This window comes from Rhinolophus hipposideros, assembly GCF_964194185.1.
Source record: "Rhinolophus hipposideros genome assembly, chromosome: 5".
Lineage (NCBI taxonomy): Eukaryota > Metazoa > Chordata > Mammalia > Chiroptera > Rhinolophidae > Rhinolophus > Rhinolophus hipposideros.
Window position 1 is genome coordinate 3090836 of NC_138051.1, and position 24985 is coordinate 3115820.

General features: G+C 45.7%; 1 protein-coding gene across 4 annotated transcripts in view; it reads right to left on the minus strand.

Moving 5' to 3' along the window:
- Positions 1–24985, minus strand: part of PML (PML nuclear body scaffold) — a 35158-nt gene extending 10173 nt beyond the window's left edge. For all 4 annotated transcript variants that reach the window (XM_081050313.1, XM_081050311.1, XM_081050314.1 and 1 more), the window contains exons 1-7: positions 24725–24985; positions 22545–23011; positions 7297–7877; positions 5792–5862; positions 2050–2187; positions 1391–1649; positions 334–503 (exon numbers count right to left, since the gene is read on the minus strand). In XM_081050313.1, coding sequence (XP_080906439.1) covers positions 334–503; positions 1391–1649; positions 2050–2187; positions 5792–5862; positions 7297–7877; positions 22545–23011; positions 24725–24859 — 1821 coding nt within the window. In that variant the 5' untranslated portion in view covers positions 24860–24985. The remainder of the gene's footprint in view (positions 1–333; positions 504–1390; positions 1650–2049; positions 2188–5791; positions 5863–7296; positions 7878–22544; positions 23012–24724) is intronic.

Below are 24985 nucleotides of genomic sequence, written 5' to 3' on the forward strand. Positions count from 1 at the left end.
GCTTCAAGGCCAGAAAATGCATGAGGACGCTCCCAGCAAAGGCATTGGCTAGTCCCGAAAAGAGGGAGGGTTCCAGAGGAAGCACTTTACCAGCGTTTCAGAAGAGAACAGAGGTTACTGTAGGCCTCTGCCCTGGTCTGGAGGGAGAGCGGGGGGGTCCATGCCCACAGCTGGCCTTTGGAGACTGTCCTCAGGACAACTCAAGACTTACTGCCTCTCTGGACAATTCCCCAGGCCCGAGGCAAGTGTGAGAGTCCCCTGCTGCGGCTGTGACCCCTGGGACCTGGACTGGGGGCAGGAAGAAGTCCGGGGGCGAACTTCTGGGCCACTCACCTGGTTTTCAGCATCGGAGTCGTCTGAGCTGCTGATCACCACGACACGCTCCTCGGAAAGGGGTAGGGGGGCAGCATTTGGCCCTGCTGGGGATGCCTGCTGCCACCCCAACTCACAGTTCTTCCGTGGGACTCCTTGTAGGCCCGTGGGCTGGGTGGGTGACATGTGCCCTGCGGGGGGAATGTGAACAGTCACCGTGTGTGCCCATGTGGGTCTGTTTATTCACAGAGGCTTTCCACCATTGCCTGCTGCGCCCTGTCTGAGCGAACATCCACTCAGTGGTGGCCCCGAATACACAATTTGCTCCCCGCACAGGAGGCTTGACAGGCCCACCTGGTTTGGAACCTTTCGCACTCCTGAGGAAGCACGCTGGTTTATTCCAATTCCCAGCCCTGTGAGCTGATATGTTCAAGTTCAAAGACACGCAGTGCCTACTTAATCAAAACCATCTGATGTCCCAACAGCACCTGTGAGCAAGGAACATACAGCAGTTGGGGCTGCGTGTGAGCAGGCGCAGGGCTCAGACTGGGATGTACAATGGAAACAAAGCTGGACGGTCTGGGACATCCCAGAATTCTACGGGTTGACCTCATGCTCAAGAACTCTCTGCCTGCAGTGTCCATGAACGATATCTAGGACACATGGGGACCTCCGGCAGAAAATTAGGGAACTGCCAGGACTTCACCCAAGTCCTGTCTGGGAGCGTGCTAGGCACCCACCAGACAAGTGCTTCTTGGGGAGACCCACGCTGTGCAGACGCATGGCGCTGGGTTCTATAAGAGTGTGTTGGGGGAAGGAGCGAAGGATCTGTGGGCTCCAGCCCCTCCTGCCCCCCACACTGGAACCCAGCAAAGCACATAGTAAAATGTGCATTCACTCTCACCCCCTGGCAAACCATGGGCACTCCTTGCCCCATTTGGTGGCAGCTGAGAGAAAGACACGGAATGCTACTGGCTTTGGGCACCCTGGGTGTGTTCAGGATGCGGACGAGGGGCCCCACAGAGACCCTGGAGGGCCGCGTGGAGGCCTCAGCCCCTGCTGACGCCTCCCTCCCTACCTGCCTCCGCAGAGTCGCCAGTCGTATGGTTGCTGTTGAGCAGTAAGACCTCATTTCCTACGGTGGGGGTTTTGGGGCTGGTGGGCTCGTCCAGGTGGGGTGGCGAGACTGCCTTGGAGGTGCTGGGCCTGGGCTGCTCAGGGGAGCTCTGGGCCAGCCTGGCCTCCTTCTCCGCCTCAGATTCCATCTTGATAACCTTCCTGGAGCCGTCGGTTTGGCAGGACTTCCGCTTTTGTGACGTGGCTGTGTTGGAGAACTCCTGCGCAGTGGGGAATTACAGGGCCAGGTCAGGGTGCTCCAGAGGTCCTGGGGTGGTGGGCAGAGACCCAGACCCAGGTGGCAGGGGCCTGTGGATGCCACCTTGCTCCTGCAGTTCCCTCCGCTATCCTCCATGCAGACCATGCCTTGCTCCACACAGAAAACCCTCCCAAGATGCAATGCACACTGGCCCTGCCTGCTGACCACCAGCCTCTGCCGGCCTGATGGCCCTGGGAGTGGCTCCTGCTCAGAGCAGAGAACCTCCTGACGGGGCAGCCAAGGGCAAGGAAGAGCACAGAGCAGGTGCTGACTAAGGTCTGGATTTTCTCCCAGCTCTCTCTCTCACAGCCTGGTGGGATCTGGATGCTTGGGAGGGGAGGCGGGCGATGGGGAGAACTCACCTCTCTGTGGGAGGGGTCTTTGATGGAGTAGGCGTACATCGGCATAGGGTGTGCCCCAGGCACCGACTGGACCACGGCCACAGGCTGGGAGTCAGCCAGCCCCACTGGCTGTGCCTGAGCCATCTGTGCCCTCTCTGGCTGCAAAGTCAGGAAAGGAGAGTCAGAAATGACTGGGCAGCAGGACCAGGGCTGGGAACCCAGGCCTGGGGTCAGTCCAATGCCCAGGGGCTCAACCAGCCACGGTGCAGGCTGCCCGGTCCAAAGCCCAGAGCCCCCTGGGGACCATGAGTCCTCCCCACACCCTCCATCGCGTCACCTCCTTGTGACCCTGATGTGCTGGCATCCAGAGATCACTGCCCAACAACTCCTCAAGGCATGCTGGACATCTAGCCTACGCAACTCCGGGACAAAGTGCTCCCCGCTACTGGCACCAGCTGTTCTACAGCAGCAGAGGTGTAACAGGAAGGACACCCTTCCACTGACGTGAAACTAGCCTCACTCTGCCTCGACTCTGCCTGGGTTAGAACAGCCATTGCACACCTTGGACAAATCATTTCAGACTCCTCGGCCTCAGTACCCCTCTGTACACGGAGTGACCAGAGTATCTACCTCACAGGGTAGTGGAGATGAAGTGTTACTCCAGTAAAATGTTTACAAGAGCACCTGGCACTTAGCACACGATAATGATAATAAATGAATAGTGTTTTTATTACTGCTCTGTCAGGCACAGGGCTCAGTGCTTCGAATATCCAGCACAAAAGGAAGTAGGCATGGAATTTTTATATGATCCAGTAATTCTACTCCTAGGTATGTACCCAAAGGGACAGAAAAGAGATGTTCAGACAGAACCCTGCACATGAATGTTCACAGCAGCTCTACTCACCTCGCCGAAAAGTGGAGGGTGGGTAAACAAAATGCAGTATGGCCACACAGGCCATATGCAGCCATAAAAAGCAATGAAGTTCTGACACACCCCAGAGGAACCTCGAACACATTATGCTAAGTGGGAAGAAGCCAGCCACGAAAGGACACATATTCTGTTTCCATTTACGTGAAATATCCAGAATAGCTAGATGCAGCTTGGTGGCTCCTGGGCTGGGGGAGGAGAGGAGGGAATGGGAAGTGACTGCTTCATGGCTACGGGGTTTCCTTTTGGGGTAATGAAAATATTCTAGAACTAGATAGGTGGGATGGTTGTACAAGATTGTGAGTGTACCAAAAGTCACTTTAAAATGGTGAGTTTTCAGGCCTGCCTGGTGGCTCAGGTGCTTGGAGCTCCATGCTCCTATCACGGAAGGCTGCCGGTTCAATTTCCACATGGGCCAGTGCCAGACAGCTCAGTTGGTTGGAGCGCGGGCTCTCAACCACAAGGTTGCACCCTGTGCACTTTTGGTGGGAATGTAGAATGGTGCAGCCACTGTGGAACATTGAATGGCAGGGCCTCAAAAAAAAACTAGAACTACTTTATGTATGATCCAGTAATGCCACTTGTAGGTAAATTTTATGTTAGTGTATTTTATCGCCACTAAAATATGTTTTTATAAAGTTGAAAAGACCCTGCGCTCTGCCCTTTCCTGTCTGGCGCTATGGACAGCTGGCATGTAAAGACTTCCCTGTGGGCCGTGGGCTGTGAACTCCCCCCAGGCAGGGCCCCTCTCTGCCTCTGACCCACCCTCCCTCATACCCACCTCCAATGTGAATGAAGCAGGGGACACATGAGGGGAAAACAATTCATGATGACTGATTTATAGTTGTTTTATAGCTTTACATTGTTTTTTTATTGTTTTTCATTCAAGTACTGTCACATTGTTACAAAAAGAGCCTATGAGGAACAAAGGAGGGAAATGCCAGAGCGCCCACCCCGATCCCAGCAGTCCTAGCTAAGCCTGTGGGCATGTTTTGTCATCATCTCCACCTAGGCACATGGTCGCAATGAAAGTTAACCAACAGTTTCAAGAAGGATGAGTGGTGCCCGCTCCCCACGCCTATTATTTCAAGAACGCAAGAGGCTCCGCAAAAAGAGCATCCTTCTGATGCTCCAAGTTCAAGTTGCTTAGCAGTAGATCGTGCCAGGTCACCTCAGGACGGACCCGGCCAAATGCCTGGACCTTACACAGACAGTACGGGTTCTCTCCCTGCTCACAAACCAGCAACTGGCACCTGAGAGGCAGCTGAGATCGGTGGACCCAGGGCACTTTTCACGATATTCAATGATATCTTTGGGGACATTGTTCATTCTAGCACTGTTCGTAATGCGAAACAACCTAAACATGCCCGGACAGAGAACTGGCTAAGCAACGCATGCTCCATCCATGCGATGGCCCGCTCACAGGGGCAAAGAGGTATCAGCAAGGAATACCTCATTGGCTAAAACGCCGGGGGCACAACACTGCTATCTTTGTACAAAAAGAGATCGGAAAAACCAAGTATCTCTCATCGTACTTACTTGGAATTACATAGAGAAATTCTGTAAGGATATATAAGAATTATTATAATAAGGATAGGCGTGTGGGCATCAGAACGGACAGATGGGGGACAAGGTGGGAGTGAGACATTTCTACGTTTTTATTTCTAACTATGTGATTACCTATTCAAAAATTTAATTAATTATTTTATTTTATTTTTTTTTAACTTTTGAAGCAGTGTATATGGGGATGCAGTACCCAAAGCAGTTCGGTGTTGGTTCCTAGGCCCCTAGCTCACCAGGTGGCCTCAGGTTAAGTCACACCCTCTCTCAGGGCCTTAGCTTCATCCTCTGAAAGAAGGGGGGGTTAGACTCTATGCTCTTTCCTAGCTCTAAAACTCTCAGATCTTAAATCCTGCCTCCTCCAGGAAGCCTGTCCTACTGCCTCAGCCTTCAGCCATCTCTCTCTGTAGGCTATGTCATAGCAAGGCTAGGAAGGCTTGCCACCCTGATCACCCCAACAGTAGACCTGCTTTCCATGGAAGTCTGATCAGTCCTGGGCCCAGAAACCTGGCTGAGCAGGATGGGGAGGAGACCAGGTGCCTGGGAACCGAGGAAGCTGACCCTGATGGAGAGAAACCATGCATACAAGCAGCACAGTCATTAGGGCGCCATTGCATTTCCACCCAAGGAAGCACTCTAAGTCAGAGCAGTCCAGACATGGGAATGAGCCTCAAGAATGAGCGAGTTTCCTGTCGCTGGTGGTATGTGCATGAAAGCTGAACAGCCACAGGTCAGGGACACTGCAGAGGGAATGCCAACATTAGAGGGGGTATGGGCACCTTCCTGAGAAACTATGGTTGTTAGATATATGGTGGCCTTGAAATCACACCAATGGAACCCAGTCTGACTCCTGGCCCCATTCTCTATTCCTCTCCAAGAACCATGTGTAGGGGGAAAGGAGGGGAAGGTCGACATGTTGACCCCAAGAAAAGGCCCACATATCTGGGGTGGAGTGCAGAGAAGGGAGAGGTCATCAGGGGCACCTACTGGTGACCAGCTTCTTCACCTCCTGTCCACCTCTGGGTCGAACAGCTCCTGAACCCATCAACAGCTACTGTAGCATTTGGGAACCCAGAGCAAACCTTCCTTTACTCCCTCCCACTGAAAGCTCCAGTCCAGCCATTTGCTATCCCTTTCTCAGGCATTCTTCCTTTTCTATTACCTGCAGACCCGAGGTCAGCAAGACTCAGTTTCCTTTCTGACACAGAGTAATCCCCAACCTGCTTGACCTGCTGGACCATACTACGTCCCCTTCAAACTTCAAACCCATCTCACCTGGTCAACGGCAGAAGGGTCCCTGGGACTGCTGGCAACCTCCGGGTTGGCTCTCCTCAGTGGAGCTGCATCTGGAGAACAAAGTAGGACATAGGCAGGTCAGGGGCATCCTTGGTGAGGTATCCTGGCCTGGGACAGTGGCAGAGGGAAAGAGGGAATGTCCTTGCTGCTTTTCCTGGAGACCCCTTCTCCAGGGCCTCTTGCAGCACTGGAGCAACTCCAAGGAGAGGGTGGCAGTTGGAAGGAAAGCTCCCTGACTGCAGTGGGCATAAACCTCGTCAGAAGGGAGAAAGGGGTGGCATTAGAGTGCTTGCCTTTGGCTCCAAGCCCCAAGGGCACTTCTCTCCATCTCTAGGCCAACACCAAAGCAAATGTGACAGAGCTGAAGGCGTACTGCTCACTGACGTCTCCACAGACGGAGAGCCCATGATACTCCTCACCCATAGCCTCGTTTTCATTAAACCTAATCTAAATCTGTGCTTTAGAATAAAATACGTAATTCCTTTCTTTGCCACAGCCAAGGCAAGCTGTTTAAACTCTGTGGGGTCATTTCCTGTATATGGGTGACATTCACTGCCGAGCTGGAGAAGGCACAAGTCCATACCCACTCTAGGGCTATACGTCTGTGAGCCCATGTCCATCGGCTCCCAGGGCAGGAGGGAGCGGGCCCTCTATCACTGGCACCTGCCTGGGGACCTTCAGATTCTTGCCTCCCTCCGCTTCTTCACACCAGCTGTCCAGAGCTCAGATTCTAGCCTAGAGCTTTCATCAGAAAGCCATTGTAGCCTCTCACCCCGGAGGCCCTCCTGTGCACCCCCACCCCCTTGTCTCTTGGAAGCCCCCTGGCATATCCAGCTCTGTAGAGCTGCTACAACTCCTGGATTTGGGCTGCAGAGCCAAGTACTGTATTCCCCAGCTATGTGATGTGCCCCATCTTGTCTCCCAGTTGGGCTGGACAACTTGAGATGAGGGACTGGTCTGCCACCTCCCACTTCTCAAGTGCCCAGGGCCCACAGAAGTTGGCAGTTGGTCCAGATGGCAGGCCATCCCGGGGGGCAAAGGGTCACCTCCACTGAGCATGGTGTGGTTCTGGGTAAGCACCCCACCACCACAGCGGGTGTTCTCAGCCCGCTTCCGCCCCTACCTCACGGTCCAGCGCACTTCTCTGTGGCTGGACGCAAGAGGCTTAAGAGGACGTCCTGGAGTGGTTGGTCCCCCTGGGGCTAAAATGACATGGGGTCTGCTTCTCAGTGTTGTAGTTTCTTAATTTCCGCAAGTGTCAAAAGATCACAGCTAATCCACAGGGTTTTGTGAATGCGTAAAGCACGGCCCCTCCGAGTGGCTGCAGCCTCAGTCAGGGCAAACTCAAGAGAGTGAAAAAACCCGTTTCCTTTTCTGTCCCATGGAGACGATCTTTCTTGCCCTGTCTTGCCCAGAGGGCAGCATCAACGCACCAGCCCCTAAGCAGTAAACAGCCCGGCCGTGAGGGTGGTTTGGCCGCTCACCTGTCCTCTGGGTGATACAAGAGATGAGGTCCTGCAGGCACCCCCTGAATTCGTCGAAGCCGTCGGTGCGCACGGCCGCCTGCAGGTCCTGGGGCTTCTCCTGCTGCAGGCGGCCGAGCGCCTCCCGCAGGAAGGCGTGCATCTCGAGCACCTCCTGGTCCGAGGCGAAGCGCTTCATCCTTTGCACCAGAGCGCTGCCCGTGTGGATGCGCTGCAGCACAGCCTCCAGGTGGCCCATGTGGCCCGCAATCTCGCCGTAGTCGCGTTGGTACCGCTGGTTCACCGCCTCCAGGAGCAAGCTCTCCTGCGCCCGCACGTGCTCCACGATTTGGCGCACGCGCGCGCGGATCAGCTCCTCCGTGTCAGTACGCATGCGCGCCAGCCGGCCGATGGTGGCGTTCATCTGCGCCTGCACCGCACCGAAGGCGCGGTCCTGCTCCTGCAGCGCTTGCGTCATGCTGTCCAGCTCCTCCTGCCGCTGCTGGATCTCCACGCCGATGCCGCACTTGAGGTCGCTGTGGCCACTATCCAGAAGTGCGCATGTGCAGCACAGTGGCTTGGCGCAGCCTCGGCAGTAGATGCTGCGGACACACAGGTAGGCCTGATTAAGGGCTCTCCTGCTTTTTTCCTTTTAAATTTTTATTAAATTCCTCTTATAAAATTGCAGACCTTTGAATCATGGTATATTTCTAGGTTCGTGCTTTTCCCAATCCAGTGTTTGTGGTTAGGGTGAGAGTATCCAAACTACTAATAAAACATTAGAATATAAAAAAAGTTACTAGGGGCCCGCAGGATGGCTCAGTTGGTTAGAGCATGAGCTCTGAACAACAGGGTTGACAGTTCGATTCTCGCATGGGATGGTGGGCTGCGCCCCCTGCAACTAAAGATTGAAAACAGCAACTGGACATGGAGCTGAGCTGCGCCCTCCACAACTATATTGAAGGACAACGACTTGGAGCTGAAGGGCCCTGGAGAAACACACTGTTCCCCAATAGTCCCCAATAAAAAAATTTTAAAAAATAAATAAAGAGTTCATCTTAAAAAAAAAGATACTAAAGTAACAATAGCTAGCCTCCATTCGTGAAACAATGCAACGATGTGTTTTTTTAAAGTTAATTGTCTCTTCCCACCACATCTGAATTTCCTTTCCCCACATCGGAAGTCACCAGGGGAACATCCTCGCTCCACACAAAGCACTTTACACAAATGCCCAGATTATGAAGCTGCTTGTAGGATTCTAAGGACTTGATATTAGGCTGGTGCAAAAGTAATTGTGGTTTAATAGGTTAAAAATAATTGCAAAAACTGCAATTATTTTTGCATCAACCTAATATATTTCATTCCATTTCATCCTCAGAGCCCGTTAGGAGAGAACTTGTTATCCTCATTTCACAGATAAAGAAACTGACACATTCAGAGGGTAAATAATTGGCTCAAATATCCACAGCAATTTTGAGGGGTTGATGCTTGTACTTAAAAAAACGAGATCAAGCTATACCATTACTTGGTAACTTCCTCCTCTAATATAACTTTCATTCTAGATGTTGCTCTAGGTCTATTAAGTATAGATCTAACGTATCCTCTTTAATAGCTCATTATAGTTCAGATGGACCACAACTGTCATTCTCCTGTTAATGGACATGATGGTGATTTCCTATTTATGAATTTTTTCTTTTCTTTTTTCTTCCTTCCTCCCTTTATGGCCAGCCAATATGGACAATGTTTTATGCATCCTAATGCATGGATACATATAATTTTGTTTCTACAAAATGGATTACAAAAAATAGTATTGCTAGGTCAAAGACTGTATATTTTTATTTATTTCATAGATTTCAGACAATTCCATAGCACTTACTATGTGTCAGACACTATCATAAACATTTGACAAATACTAACTCATGTAATCCTAAAATGCTATGGGGTAAGAACTAGCATTATGCCCATTTTAAGAATGGGGAAACTGAACAAGAGGTAAACTAACTTGCCCAAGGTCACACAATTAGTAAGTGGTAAGGGTCCAGATGCAAACTGGAGTAGGCAGAAGAACGCGCCCCTCCTCCCCCACCCCATCCATGTACTAATTCCCGGAACCTGCAAATAAGGTAGCTTACAGGGCAGAAAGGGCTTTGCAGGAGTGAATACATTAAGGATCCTGAAATGGAGAGATCATGCTGGATATCTTGGTGGACCCAATGTGATCACAAGAGTCCTTAGAAAGGAAAGGGGGAGGCAGGAGAGTGAGAGAAGGGGGATATGATGATGGAAGCAGAAATCAGAGTGACACTAGCCTGTTGGCTTGGAAGATGGAAGGGGGTCGTGAACTAAGGAATGCAGGCAGTCTCTAGAAGCTGGAAAAAGCAAGAAAATCAGTTCTCTCCAAGAGCCGTTAGAAGACCGCCCTGCTGATGTCTTGATTTTAGCTCAATGAGACCCACTTCAGACTTCTGATCTCCAGAGCTACACAATAATAAATTTATATTGTTTTAAGCCCCTAAATTTGTGGTAATTTGTTACAGCAGCAATAGGCAACTAATATAAAAACCCAGACAATCTGGCTCAGAGTCCATGCTCTTAACCATTGCAATGTTGCCTCTTCAAATACCACCAGAAAAAAAAAAATTATTATTAGTTACTTCCCCAGAAATACTGTTGTAATTTACTCTCATCAGCAGCTAGGCTGGGAGAAAGGCTCTTAGCTGGGGCCATTTTGGCCTCAGTTACTGAGATCAGCTTGTCTTGTATCTGCCAATAGACAGCCTGATAGCCAACCTGACTCCAAAATCATGGCACCAGGCACTGGTCCTCAGGTTGGCCGGCTCTCAACCTTCCCAAGCTACCCAAGAATGTGTCTCAGGGCTTGGTCCTCCTGATCAAACACAGGAGACTTATCCCGGGCTAGCTGAGGCTTCCTGGAGAGCCCAGAGAGTGTGAAAAGGGACTGGGGTTTGTCACTGGGGCATGCGCTCAGCTCCTCCAGCCTCAGACCATCTTGATCTAAGTAACAGAGAGGTCCGTCACCCAGAGACGGCACCAGTGACTGAGATTAAGTGGCAGCTGGAGCAGAAAAAAGAGCCTGGCACATGTGGATCTGACCTCAGTTCTGTGTCCTTGGCAGATCATCTTAACCTCTTTGCGACTCAGTTTTCTTATCTGTAAAATAGGGACAATTCCCACCACATATGGGAGTGCTGTAGAGGATCAAATCAGAGAAGTCCTGTATAAACATCCTTAACAACTATGATTATTCTAATTGAATGAAATATTAGTGCTCACCAATGTCACTATTAATAAGAATTGCTAAGCAATTATGAAAAGAACTAATAGTTTTACAGAGGGCAATATCCATCAAAATCACAAATGTATTTATTTATCCTTTGACGTGGCAATCCCCCTTCTAGGTATCTATTCTGCAGCTCTATCTCCACATGTATGAAATGACATCTGTACACTCCAACACAGACCATAATAGCAAAGAACAGAAACAACCTAAGTGTCCATCACTAGACAGTGAGTTACATAAATTATGATGAACCCATACAGTGGAATACTATGCAGCTGTAGAAAATTAAGGAAGCTCTTTATATAGAAAAATCTCCATGGCAAAATGAGGAGATTAATAGGATTATTAGGAGGATTAAATGAGATTTTATATAAAGAAAAGGTTAGAACAGTGATTAGCAATGAGTATTCAGTATCTGTATTATTATGATGTATAGTCCATGCGCTACCTTTTGTGTAAGAATGGAGAAAATAAGAACATATTCACATTTGGTTATATTTGAATAAAGAAATCTCCAAAGGCCACATAAATTAATAAAAGTAGTTATGGATGGGGCAGAGCAGAGGAGGGAGACATTTCACTGTATGCCTTTTAGATTGCTTTCATGTTTGAACCTTGTGCATATACCGTGTTTCCCCGAAAATAAGACCAAGCCGGACCATCAGCTCTAATGGTCTTTTGGAGCAAAAATGAATATAAGACCCGGTCTTATTTTACTATAAGACTGGGTATATAATATAATATAATATAATATAATATAATATAATATAATAATACCGGTTCTTATATTAATTTTTGCTCCAAAAGACGCATTAGAGCTGATGGTCCAGTTATGTCTTATTTTCAGGGAAAGACTGTATTACCCATTTTTTAAATTAAAGAACAGACTACTAATAAATGTGGGCAACTATACAGGAGTATACTATAAAGGAGGAGTACTAGCGCCAGTAATCATTTTCCCTGCTTTGGTTGCAAGGGAAAGTTGGCTTCCTTTGCTTAGGAAGAGTGCTCCAAGCTTGGAAGGGGCACACCGTGGCAGCCTGGCTAGAGAGAGAGCAAGATGTTCTGGGTCGACCACATCTCTGCTATTTCTAGGCCCCTCCGCTTCAAATGGGGTCTCGCTAGGGAAAGTGGTCACTGCTTCCCATTTGGATGGAAGTGGACAATTGGCATTAGGTCTCTGTGAGTTGGTTGACCTGAATCAGACCTCATGGGTCCAAAAGCCCCAAGCTTTCTTCCTTTTAAAAAAATCATTTATTTATTTACTTCTCTACTTACTTACTTATAGCAGAAAATTGTTTCATGGATTTTGGACAATATGTTCAAGCCATATATTTCAATGTATTTACTTAAAATTATGTACCTTGTATCTGATTATTTACTTTTCAAGCTTGATAGATATCCTTAGAAAATAACAGTAGTATCTTGGTTAGAGTCATTTTCACCACAATTAAGAAAATAAAATGCATAATAGTATTTTGATGTTAGAATAACAGTAGTATTAGTATAATACACTGACCACTAGATGGAGACAAGGTCTCCTAATTTTACCCATGATAGTTTTCTTTTTCTTTTTTCTTTTTTAAAGTTTATTGGGGTGATAATGGTTAGTAAAGTTACATAAGTTTCAGGTGTACAATTCTGAACCCACGCTTTCTGATAAAACTGAGGTGTAGATCCTGAATTGGGGTGACCCATTAAGGGGCTGCCCCAGGACCAGGAACGACCTCCTTCGCCTAGGACACCTCCACTCTCATTCAGGGGACACTCACTGAACACCTACTGTGTGCTTGGCATTTTGGAGGAGGCAGAGGTGAGGCAGACACCTGCCCACAAAGAGCTTCATGACAAGAACCCAGACAACACAAGCAGAGAGAGGAGTAGCTTTGGAAAGCAAAATGACAGGTATTAGCTCCTGGAACAGTCAAATGAATAAAACTAAACACCACAAAATTAGTAAGAAATAAGTCAGCAAAGTGGCTAGATTATACCAGAATTAAGAGAAGAAAATAGCTTAGCTTAATTCTATCCCAACAAAGCAAATGAAAAGAAACATGGAAAACAAACTTCCCATGCTCTTATTTACGAGAGCAATTTTTAAAGTGCAAGAAAGAAAGAAAGAGAGAGACGAAGGGAGGGAGGGAGGGAGGGAGGGGGGGAGGGAGAGAGAGAGAGAGAGAGAAAAGAAAGAAAGAAAGAGAGAGAGAGAGAGAGAGAGAGAGAGAGAGAGAGAGAAAGAAAGAAAGAAAGAAAGAAAGAAAGAAAGAAAGAAAGAAAGAAAGAAAGAAAGAAAGAAAGAAAGAAAGAAAAGAAAGAAAAAGAAAAAAAGAAAGAAAGAAAAAAGAAAAAAGAAAAACTCTAGAATCCTAAAAAGAAATATGTAGGAGTTATATGGAGAAAAGACAAAAATCTACTGAGAAAGTCTGAAAAACAAGGCCTTGGCCAGTGCTTCCACTGCAGCCATTGGGACATGGAGCCAGGACAGATACATGGGGTGGGCCACCCTGATCTTTCACAGCAGAGGCTCAGTACTGTCTAAAATGGAGGCGTTTCGTTAAAAGCAAACTACAGTGACTGTCACCCCTTATTGTCTTAGTCATCGTTTTTGCTTAATCTTAGAGAGCGCTTTTAGGAAAATATTTTAGGATGAAGAAATATTTCTTTGAAGCTTTGCAGGTCCCATTTTACTTCAGTTTCTTTTCCTTCCATTAAAGTCAAGGCAAAGTAAATTTCCACATTGCTCAAATAGCACGTTTCCTTCTAATAATTTAATTCTAAGGGAAAATACACTTTGAGTTCCAAACAAGTGACTTAGCGAATCCTTTTTTTGCAATTCAGCCCAGTTGTCAGTGGAGGACAGGCTGGACGCAGAGGCCAGAGCAGTAGGAAAGGAGCACAACCACATCCTGTCTGGCCCTGCTTTGCAGGAGCTCCTGCTTGGGTTAGCTCCCAGGAATGCTCTGGTCTCTGGCCTTGTTGGACAGCCTATTCTCTGGCCACACCGGAAAAGGGGAACATCCCATTGGAAAGGGGCAGCCCAGGCGCCAAGGCCGCAGGCAGCTGCACTTGAGGATGGCTCTCAACTTGTTCCCCGCACTCTGGTTTCTGCATTCCTGCATCCCACATGCCTGGGATCTTTTCTCTTCTTTGCTTTCACTTGCAGTGGTGGCGGGAGATTTTTCCAAGATATATGGAGGATACAGTCCTCTTTCTTTTTGTACCAGGCCCCTTTAGGGCACACACTCCACGTTCTCAGCCCATGAGCTTTGGGGAACCACGTGACTCAGTCTTACATCAGTCTGGGTATCCCCCAGCAGCCTCAGCGAATCTTTCAATAACAGGAACCTGATCCAGTCAGAGACATGCTGAGACTTGACATGGAATTCTGGGAAGCTTCTCACTCTCTCCCATTGGCTTTGAGGACGAGCGTGTGTGACCTCTGGAGCCGCTGCAATCATTTGGCAGCCAAGAGAGAAGCCCTTCTGTGAATGGAGCTGACTTGCCAGAGACCCACATCATAAGCAATGTATCTAATAAGGTTAGGTCAGAGGCCAGCTCCACACCTATTCCCTTACATAAGCCATTCATTTGTTTGTTGCTTAAGCCACTAACTAAAAATTTGTCACTAATTTATACATTTGTTTTAGTTGAAACTCATACAGACAAACCTCTAAGGTCAAGGTATGGCTCAAATGTCAACTCTTTCATTAAGGTTTCCCTGATCCTCCCAATTAAACCCAACTTTCCCCTCCTTAAAATTGCCCCAGCCCTTTATCTGACCGTGTCTTCCAGGATCTGTGGGTCCCTACCACAGAGCACGGGGATGTGCATACCCACAACTCATCTGTAGACAGAAACCCTCCATAGAGCCAGACTTCAAAGACAGGGATTCTTATTCTCCCAGCAACAGCGATCAAGGTGCTGGGCATGAAATAAATGCTCAAGAAATGGTTGTTCAATGGCTGGCTGGACAAATGGATGGATGTAGGTCCAGGTAGTTTAATCTTATGAGTTAGGAATCAATGACCAAAACCATTCATTTGAAGTCTGATTGTTAAAAATTCTTCTAAAATGTCCAAGGCCTCCACCCCTGAGCAATAAAACCCACTGTTTCCAGGTGGAGAAAGCAGAGCTTGAGGCAGGGACACTGATGGTAAACCTGACCTTGGCTTGGGTCACTTTAAATTCCTCTACTCTTTTTCCAACACAGAAGGGCTCTAATGGGGAAACATCCCTTTTATTCACATATTATTCAACCAAATTTACCTTTCAGCCTCTCCCACCTCGCCCCCATGAAAGGTAAAGCAGTTGCTCCTCGCTCTGAAACTAGTGCCCTAGGAGAGTTCACAGAAACACTTGAAACGGGTCATTTGACTCTGCCCTAACTCCTGGCAGCAGCCTTTCTTCTACTCATGTGATGCTCCTTGCAGGCCAGCATTCGATCCCAGGGAGACCACCAATTCCCAGTAAGGTGCAACTTACTAAGAACTTCATGGAGGGTACCAGGAAGGCACCGGGCAGGGCCAGGACGTGAACGGCAGCCGGACACCTAGGAGGCAGGCTTTCAGAAGGGAAGGGAGCTCTTTTGAGTTTGCACCCATGGCATCTGGCTTTCCTCCCACAGCCCTGGCCCTGAGTGGGCCCACAAGGATCTGTCTTTTCGATTTCCTCTTAGGCCAGCAGCCCTTCCCTTCCCTGCCAACACCTTTGCCATTACTGATGCCTGCCTGTGCCCTGGGACCCTCCCCAGGGCTGCCCAGCATGCCTCTCCCTGACCTGTTGCCAATTACTCCAACTTCTGGTCTTGGGAATTCTTTTCCCAGTTTATATCTCATCCCACCTGTCAAACTTGATGGATAAGTCTTTTATTTTCACCACTGAACTAATTCAAGCTCTTTCTGGCTACAAGCTTTGAAGCCCTCGATTAATTCCTCTACCATATCTGGCCAAGCTTCAGGTTCTGACACCCATACATGGGTCTCTTCTCCACCTGCATCCCAGACCCATATTACTCTTGGGTGGGAAGACACTCCCAGGGTAGCTGTCACACATGACAGAAAGGCTGGCAGCCACCTTGACCTCCAGGTCAGGCAGGCCCTGGCAGTGTGGGACTCGGGCCTTCTCCCCACCGCTCCGTCTCTGCATCCTCAGTCCTCACCCCCACCTTCACCGTGGCCTGTTTCTCAATGGGGCTCCCTTTGCCCTGGTCCAGATTCTCTGCTTCAGTTTCTGTTGGTACTTATAACCAACAGCACGGTGGTAAATCTCAAATTCTTTATGGAATGGTGTGAAATACAAATAAGTGTGCAGCCAAAGAAACAACTACTGGTCTCCCTGCTCCCAGACTTGCCCACTTCAATCACAGGAGACAGGACAGAGGGAATCCGATCATCCCACTCTCTCCCGCACACCCATCAGTGGGTTTCCAACAGGGCACCATAAGGTACCATGCACACTGTGTTCTATAGGACATTTGCTGGTAAAACATGAGTAAACTGCATGAGAAAGAAGCAAGCCGAGAACACTCTCCGTCCCAGAAATTGTGGGAGAGTCCTAACTCCTCCAAGCCCGCCACGTCTGACCCAAGCTCACCCTTCTAACCCTGCCTTCACGCACACCCCTTACTTGCAGCTCCTGAAATGCAGCAGACTCGATAACGTGTCTGCCACATATGTCTATGTGACACCCTCCTGGAAGCTGCCTTTCCCAGCCAGTATGGCTGGGCAGGTGGCCTTCTCTGAGATCACTGGCTTGTGTGCCTGTCTTCCTTCTGCCTTGAAACTGACTGAGTACACACCAGAGGTCAGCCCTGTGGACAGGGCTACTGGCAAGGGAAAAATGTAAGCTAGAGGACAATATGATAAGGGCAGCTGTCAAAGCACACAGTGACAATGGCAAGCAGGTTTCCTCGCGGTGCTCTGCAGCCTTGATTGTTAATGGCGGACTTGGTTCCTCCACCAGACTTTGACCTCCCCGAGGGCCAGGGCTGTACCTGTTCGTATTTATACCCCTATCACCTAACAGAGGGTTTGCCACACAGCAGAAACGTGGGCCGAAAGAATGGACTCCAGACGTGGTGATCCAATGACAAAGACCCAGGTCAGACAATTCCAGGCTTGGTTCCAAGTTCAAAGCCACCTCTGGGGTTGCTCTCCAACGTACAATAAACTGGTTTATTACTGAAGAGAGTTGTAGTGATTTATGGCACTGAGGTTTTGTGCAGAAAAAAACAAGTTGAATTTTTCCAGTAACTACTGGTAAATTGTGAAACAATGTGAATTAAGACTGTGTGTATGATTTTTAAACAATAGGGTCAAATTTTTTAAGCCAGGACGGGAATCCGGCCCTCTTGCTGGCTGGACCAGCCTTGCCCATTGTACCTGGGGAGAAATCCACCCCTGACTCCCACACTAGAGGTAGGACCACCTGTAAGCTACCACCATCTGGAGGAGAGACCCCATTCTCACTGCAGGGGTGGGAGGTGGAAACTGTGCTTTATGCAACTGCTGCCTGCCCATATCGACAACTACCAGAACTATATGCAATGTAGATATCAACATTTACATGTGAGCAGACAACACAGAACCACAGGACCTATAAAGAGAATCAGCAACCAAAATGGGAACCAAACTGATTCTTGGTCCACACTAAAAAAAGGGTGACACAGGAAACCTAAAACTTCCAAAAATTCTAAGTTTGTTTTGCAGAGTGATTTAAGAACATGCCACATAGAGAAAACGAGAACAGGATGACAAGAAAAAGCATACTGAGAACATGAACTTTTTTTGGAAATAAAAATACATGATTGCTAAGAAAAACAAACTGAAACAAAATTTATCATAGGTGGTAAATAGCAGAAAAGGGTCTCCTGAAAAAAAAGAAAGGGAGGGAGGGAGGGAGAGAGAGAGTTGGTAAATTAGAAAATCAATTCAAGGAACATTCTGAGAATCCAGAAGAATGAAAGCAAAGTAACAGAATTAATGAATAAAAGGATAAAAGAGATAAGAGATGGATTTGGAGTTCCAATCTCCATATGACAACAGTTGTAAAAAGAAAAAATGAAGGCAAATCAATACACACAAAAGCAGAATACAATATCTTTGAGCTGAAGAAAGACTTTTATTTTCAGATCAACAATGTCATGCAGGATTATTGAGAGAAAAAAAAAAAAGAGAGACATATCTGATCTAGCCCGATCAATCATTTCAAGAAAAAAAAAAAAATTATATGAAATCCTTAGCAAATAAAAACTGGTTATCCACAAAGAAAAAAATAATTAGACAATAACTGAATTCTTGTCTGCAAAGCAGGAGGCCAGAAATTTATGAAGCAACGCTTATACATTCCAAGATGAAGGAATGGTGATTGTGACCCAGAATTTCACACCTCGTTAACCTTTCCTTTATGTGTGACAGCAAAGTCACATGCTGTGTTTCCCCGAAAGTAAGACCTAGCTGGACCATCAGCTCTAATGTGTCTTTTGGAGCAAAAATTAATATAAGACCCGGTCTTATTTTACGGTAAGACTGAGTCTTTAATATAACATAATATAACATAATATAATATAAAATAATATAATATAATTTCCGGTCTTATTTTACTATAATATAAGACCGGGTCTAATATAATATAATGTAATACCCGGTCTTATTTTATTGTAAGACCCAGTATAATAATATAATATAATATAATATAATATAATATAATATAATATAATATTATAATATAATACTGGGTCTTATATTAATTTTTGCTCCAAAAGATGCATTAGAGCTGATTGTTGGCTAGGTCTTATTTTCAGGGAAACAGGGTGTTAGTTAAGACACTTAAAGCCTCAAAAAGAAAACTTTCTGAAAAACAAACAAAATTACGTGAGGTATTCCAGCCAGATGGGAAATTAATCACATTAAGTGATTCAAGAAAGGGAAAGATATGCTATAGTAGAAAAACATTATTGTGAGCAATGAAACCAATTAAAATCTAAGGCGATGGATAACAAGAGGGTTATAAGGTAATTATGTAATACAATAACTGTTAAGAAAGATGTTTAGAATAGAAAAGGCCTGAAAATTCAGTAGCCTAGAACTAAAATTTCATGTTATTTCAACTAAATCTGGGTGTGGAAAGGGAATGTGGAAAAGAAAAAGTATGATAAAGGATTTATCTTATCTGGAAGAATAGTGATAATCTATTCTTGATAAATGTATACACGCACACACAAACATGTTTGAGTATGTTTGCTAAAATTCTAAACAGGAGTAGACAGATATATGAGATACAATACATGCATATATATAGTTGTGTGTATATATAGATGTGTGTGTATACTCTACAAAGAATACAGATTTTTTTAAAGTCCTAGGAATACACTCATTCAACGAATATGCTGGACACCCCCAAAAATCTCAATATAGCCTCAGATAGAACTCTTACATGTTAACTGATTGGACTGTAAAAATTAACATCAAATATAGAAACCAAACATTACATACTTCTTGAAAAGAAAACATTAATATCAGTAAAAAATATAAGGGAAGACCAAAAGTTAGTACTTTGAAAAGATCACTAAAATAATCACAAGTGTATAATATTAGAAATAAGAAAGGGGATATAATTACAGGTATAGAGGAGATTCTTAAATTATGAAAGACAGCTCAGAATGAACTAGAAAATGTTCCAGAAAATCTGAGTCAAAATCCCAAACAGACCAATACCATGGGGGGAAAAATCTACTCTTCAAAAAAAAGCACCAGTCTCAGATAGTTTTTCAAGAAACTTCTATAAGCCTTAATTGGCTATGTTTTCTAAATTGTTCTAGAGCAGAGAAAGGATAAAAATAGTAAGATTTTAATATTTACTGAGTATTTAATATATGCCAGGCACTATGTTAAGTAATTTATATATTATCATATTCAAAAAAGGCAAGTTTACAAATTTATTGAAAGAGATTATCATAAAATGGATAAGAAAACTTGACAATGAAATCACACATATTCATAAAAATTAATCACATCTATAAATACAGATAATAGACTAAATAAAATGTTGCTAAATGGAATCTAGCTATGAATAATAATAATAATAATAATAATAATAATAATAATAAAAAAACAGTATATTATGACCAAATAGAGTTTTTTTTCTCCTGGGAATTAAAAAATGGTTCAAGACAAAGAAACCTTTGATATAATTCATCATACTAAAAGGTGAAACGAAAGCTTCATAGAATCCAAAAGAACACTGGTTTTTAACAAATCCAAAAGAAACACCGAATGTTTAACAAATATCTTTATTTGTTAAAAATAAAACAAAATGGGACGGCCGGGTGGCTCAGTTGGTCGGAGCACACCGCGGGCTCTGGGCAGCAGGGTTGCGGGGTGAGATTCCCATATGGGCCAGTGGGCTGCGCCCTCCAAGGCTACATTGAAGACAACTTGAGATGAGCTGCTACTGAGCTGCAGGAGGGGCTGCAGGAGGGGCTGCCAGATGGCTCAGTTGGTTATAGCACGAGCTCTCAACAGAAAGGTTGCTGGTTCAATTCCCACATGGGATGAGGGGCTGCACTCCCTACAACTAGATTGAGGCTGGCGACTGGACCTGGAGCTGAGCTGCACCCTCCACAACTAGATTGAAGGACAGCTACTTGACTTGGAGCTGACGGGTCCTGGGAAAAACACAGTTCCTCAATAAAGTCCTGGAAATACCCACTGTTCCCCTTCCCCAATAATAAATAAATAAATAGATAGATAAATAAATAAATAAATAAATAAAACAAAATGACAACAAAACTGTTAGTAAACCAGAAAAAGGAGGTAACTTTCTTAATATGATTTTTTAAAGTTACCTAAGGAAGACAATATAATAATAAACATACTAAACAAGAAAGCCTAAGGGACTTTTTCATAAAAGGCAGGAACAAGATAGAGTTGCTTTTTCTAATGACTATTATTCAATATTGTTCTGGCCAATGAAACAAAGCCACAAAGAAGTAATGTATAAAAATACTGAAAAGAAAAAAACTTTTTATTATTTGCAGATGATACGATTGTTTATCTAGAAAATCCAAAAGAATTGAAAAACTTACAAGAATAAAAGTTTGATAAGAAGGCTAGGTATAATTAATACACATAAATTAGGAGCATTACTGAATGCTAAAGATAACCAGTTAGAAATTATAATGGAAAAAGATTCTATTCACATTATTAAATATTCTAAAGTTAATTATAATTTAGAAGTTCAAGACGTATGTGAATAAAACTATAAAACCCAAAAGATATAACCAGAGATGAGGCTAATTCTCTCCAGATTTATTGCAATTTCAATCAAAATCCCAATGTATATGTAAGTTCTGAAACTGCATGAACTGTAAGAGCAAAAGAAAAGCTACATTATTTTTGAATGGGAACTTGAACTTGCCCTGTCAAAAATAAAGCTACAGAATGCCTTACAGCAGTAAGGATTAGCAAAGGCATAGTCACCTTATTGGCACAGGACACAGAACAAAGATTTACAAACATACCCATGACTACATGGGCATTTAGTACATGATAAAAAGGGCAAGAGTGAACTATTAAAATCTCTCAATAAAAGTTGAGAGAACTGGCTTTCCATTTGGAGAGAAACGTAAAGTGAAGTTTTCAACCTTACTTATACCATCCACAAAAATAAATGCCATTCGAATTAAAGACCTCCTTATAAAAACAAAACCATGAAATTACTAAAATAGAATGTAAGAAAATATTTTTAACATTGGCATGGGAAAAATGTTTCCTAGGATGATCAAAGCCAGACACCATAAAGAAGAGACTGATGGATTAGACAACATAAAACTAAACACTTAAACACAACATTAAATGAGGTATTGTGTCTGCACTAGAACAAGCTCTTACAATTAAAGAGACTAACTCCTCCAAGGGGGGACACAAATGAAGGAAAAGTGGTAAATAAATGTATGTAAAGCTGCTGGAAGCTCAACCTTCAAAAGAAGCAAAGAAATCCAAATTCAAATGATAATATCAATTGGGGGGGGTGATGCATTCCATGCTGCAGGTGATAAGTCTCAAGCAGGAAGCAGGCCACATTCAGTTTAGCAGGAATGTACTTGTGAGTGTTTCCCCAACGGGCAAACAATACCTTCACTTTGCAAGCAGAACAGATCCACAAGAACAAGGACACAAAAGAATCTTACACAACAAATTTTTTTCTGGAGGTGGGGGAAATCCCAAAGTTCACATAGGTATGCTACCTTTTTGTCTAAATGGGGTAAAAATAAGACCTCAAAAGACTACATACTCCTAACTGTGTATGTATTCACAGAAACTGGAAACGTTAGAAACTAGTGACAATAGTTATTTGGATGAGGGAGAAAAGTGGTGGGAATTAGAAAGATGATTTGAGAGGAATGGAGACTTGGCCCTCTCTTTATAAACTTTGTTCCTAACTTTTTTAACCATTTAATTATAGTCTTTATCAGAAAGGAATTAAAATCTTGTGCTGTTTAATAAAAATAACCGCCATACCTACATTCCCAGATAGCAAGGTATTACAACTGTGACTTTTCAGCAGAAACTACCTACCTGCATTTTATCCCACTAGAATCCAGCTAAACAGAGGAAGATTCACTATCAAGATTTTCTGAAGGGCAGTTGGTAACATGTATCAATGTAAAATTTTCATACCCCTTAACCTAGCAATGGCATTTCTAAAAATTGATCCTAAAGGAATTACCGAATAGGGTGCAAAGATGGTTCTGCAGCATTATTTATTAGAGTGGAAAATCATAAACTCTTTCTATCCACTCACGTCGAAGAGCATAAATCGTGGACATCGTCAGAAATGCTGCTTGTTGCAAGACCCTGCAAGCTCCTTATCCCACGTTCTCAGCTTTATGACCCTGGATCTCTGCTCCCTGCACCCTCTCCCTGGCTCTTGGATGCGCCACCCAACTGCATCCAGCCCACTGACTCACCTCGTCAGCTCAGGGGTGCGATGGGTGGGGTTGGAGCAGAAGATGTTGTTGGACTTGCGCGTGCTGTCCAGGAACTCGCACACCGACTGGCTGCGGAGCTCTGCCAGGGGCCGGGCCTCGTGCTTGAGGAACCACTGGTGCGCCTCGAAGCACTTGGCGCAGAGGAGCTGCTCGCACTCGAAGCACCAGAAGTCGGCTGACTCTCTGCAGCGGGTGCAAACGGCCTGTGCATTAGCGATCTGCCTGTATACCGACAGGCGCCGCTGCAGACTCTCGAAGAAGACGTTATCCAGGGCCGGTCCCTGAGTGCCTGCGGGCTGGGGCGCCTTACAGATAGGGCACCGCACGCTGGGAACTTCCAGGCATCCTGAGCACAGCGTGTGCAGACAAGGCAGCAGTTTAGGGCACTTGGCTTCTGCCCGGCAGCCCTGGCAACGCAGGAACTGGAAGTCCTCCTCCGTCGCTTGCTGGGGGGGGTGGGGGGGAACCAGAGGGGAGGAGGGTGAGGCCTTAGGTCCCAGGAATCCTCAACCACCCAATACCTGCCCCAAAGGCTGGAGGCTGGAATGGGATTTCATATTCCATTCCAGGCAGTCATAGGATGATGCAAAACCCAGGTTTATCAGCACCCCAGTTTCCCATTTCCTCAGGCCTTCCCACTCTCATTCTACAATTTATTGAGCATCTACTTTCCATCAGACATAGTACTAGGCCCTGAGATACAAAGATATATCTGCCTTCATGGAATTCAGTTTAGAAATAAGATAACATTAAGTATCAACCTCATATAAAGTGCTTAACAGTTTGGTGGTTCTTCAAAGTTAAACAGAGATCAACCATATGAGCTAACAATTCCACTCCTAGATATACACCCAAAAGAACTAAAAACACTGACCCAAACAGATACTTGTACACCCACATAAATAGCAGCATTATTCACAACAGCCAGAAGGTGGAAACAACCCAAACGTCCATCAACAGATGAATGGATAAGCAAAATGTGGCATATACATGCACTGGAATATTATTCAGACTTAAAATGGAAGGACATTCTCACATTGCTACAAAAACATGGGTGAACCTTCAGGTCATTATGCTAAATGACAAAAGGACAAATATTATATGAATCCACTTATATGAAATTATCTATAGTAGGCAAATTCAGAGACAGAAAGTAGATTGAAGATTACCAGGGGCTGGAGAAAGGGGAGAGGAAGGAGTTAAGGGGAGATGAAGGTGTTAAGGGGTAGGGAGTTTCTATTTGAAAAAAATCCCAGAAATAGACAGTGGAGACGGTTACACAACGTGGTTAATGTACTTAATACGACTGAATCATACACTTAGAAATGGTTAAAATGGCAGATCTTATGTTGTGTTTATTTTACCACAATTTAAAAAATGCAAAAAAGTGCTTACTACAGTACCTGGCACCTGAAAAGTGCTCATAAATGTTAACTAGTAATGTTAAGCAATACTATCCCTAGTTGTAATTATGCAAATAATACGAATTACTGCAATCTGTGCTTTCAAACGGGTCTGGAAGAACATAGAGCTTGTGTCTAAGTAGTTCGTCGGGTATGTAAGGCTGGGGTTTGTCCAGAAGAAGATTAAGGCAAAAGGTTACAGGAGGAAAGCCTAATAAACCCCCTTGGTGATAGGGGTTAGGCGGGTAGGGTGTTCCCGGAGAAGGATCTGGAAGGCTTCCTAGGGGAGAAACCAGAGGAGCTGGGAGGCCTTAGCTGATACAACTCTCTTGTCCGGGCCACGGTTTCCCATTCTGAGCTGGGATTGGGTGTTTTTTTGTTGTTGTTGTTTTTTCCCTCCACACGTGGAACATGACCCTGGCTCCAGGCGGGGGCTTTAGGGCTACTACCTCCATTCTCCTAACCTGCCGGCCTTGGTCACAGCAAGGGCAAAGAGGCAAGTCGGCGGCGCGCGGGCGGAAGTGTCCGGTCCCAGGTGGCACTGCTCAGTGGAGAACCGCAGCCCAGAGTGGCTCCCCTGACTCATCCCTCGTTCCCTTTTCTACTCCCCCCTACTCCTAATGGAGCCAAGTGGGTCAGGACCCTGGCATCTGGTTTTCCCTCTGTGTACGTGGCCAAGTTCCCTATCCCTTCTCACCTCTCCCACCATACCAAATCAACAGAGCCGAAGCCCCATCTCCCCAAACCCAGTCGTACCTGTGTGGGGCTGTGGCCGGGGCTGCGCTGCTGGCCTGCGGAGAGGGGCTCCGGGGGAGGCATGGTGGACGTGTGGGGCCGTGCGGGGGCCTGCTGGGGCCTGGACGATCCGGCGGGTGCCGGCTCCTGCTGCATGGATCTCAGCGCAGTTTCGATTCTCGGATTTGATCTCAAGGGGCGGGAAGAGGCTGAACTAGACTCGCGCGCCAAATGGCTGAGTCTCCGGAGCTGTCCGAAAGTGGTGGTGCCGACCCAGGGCCA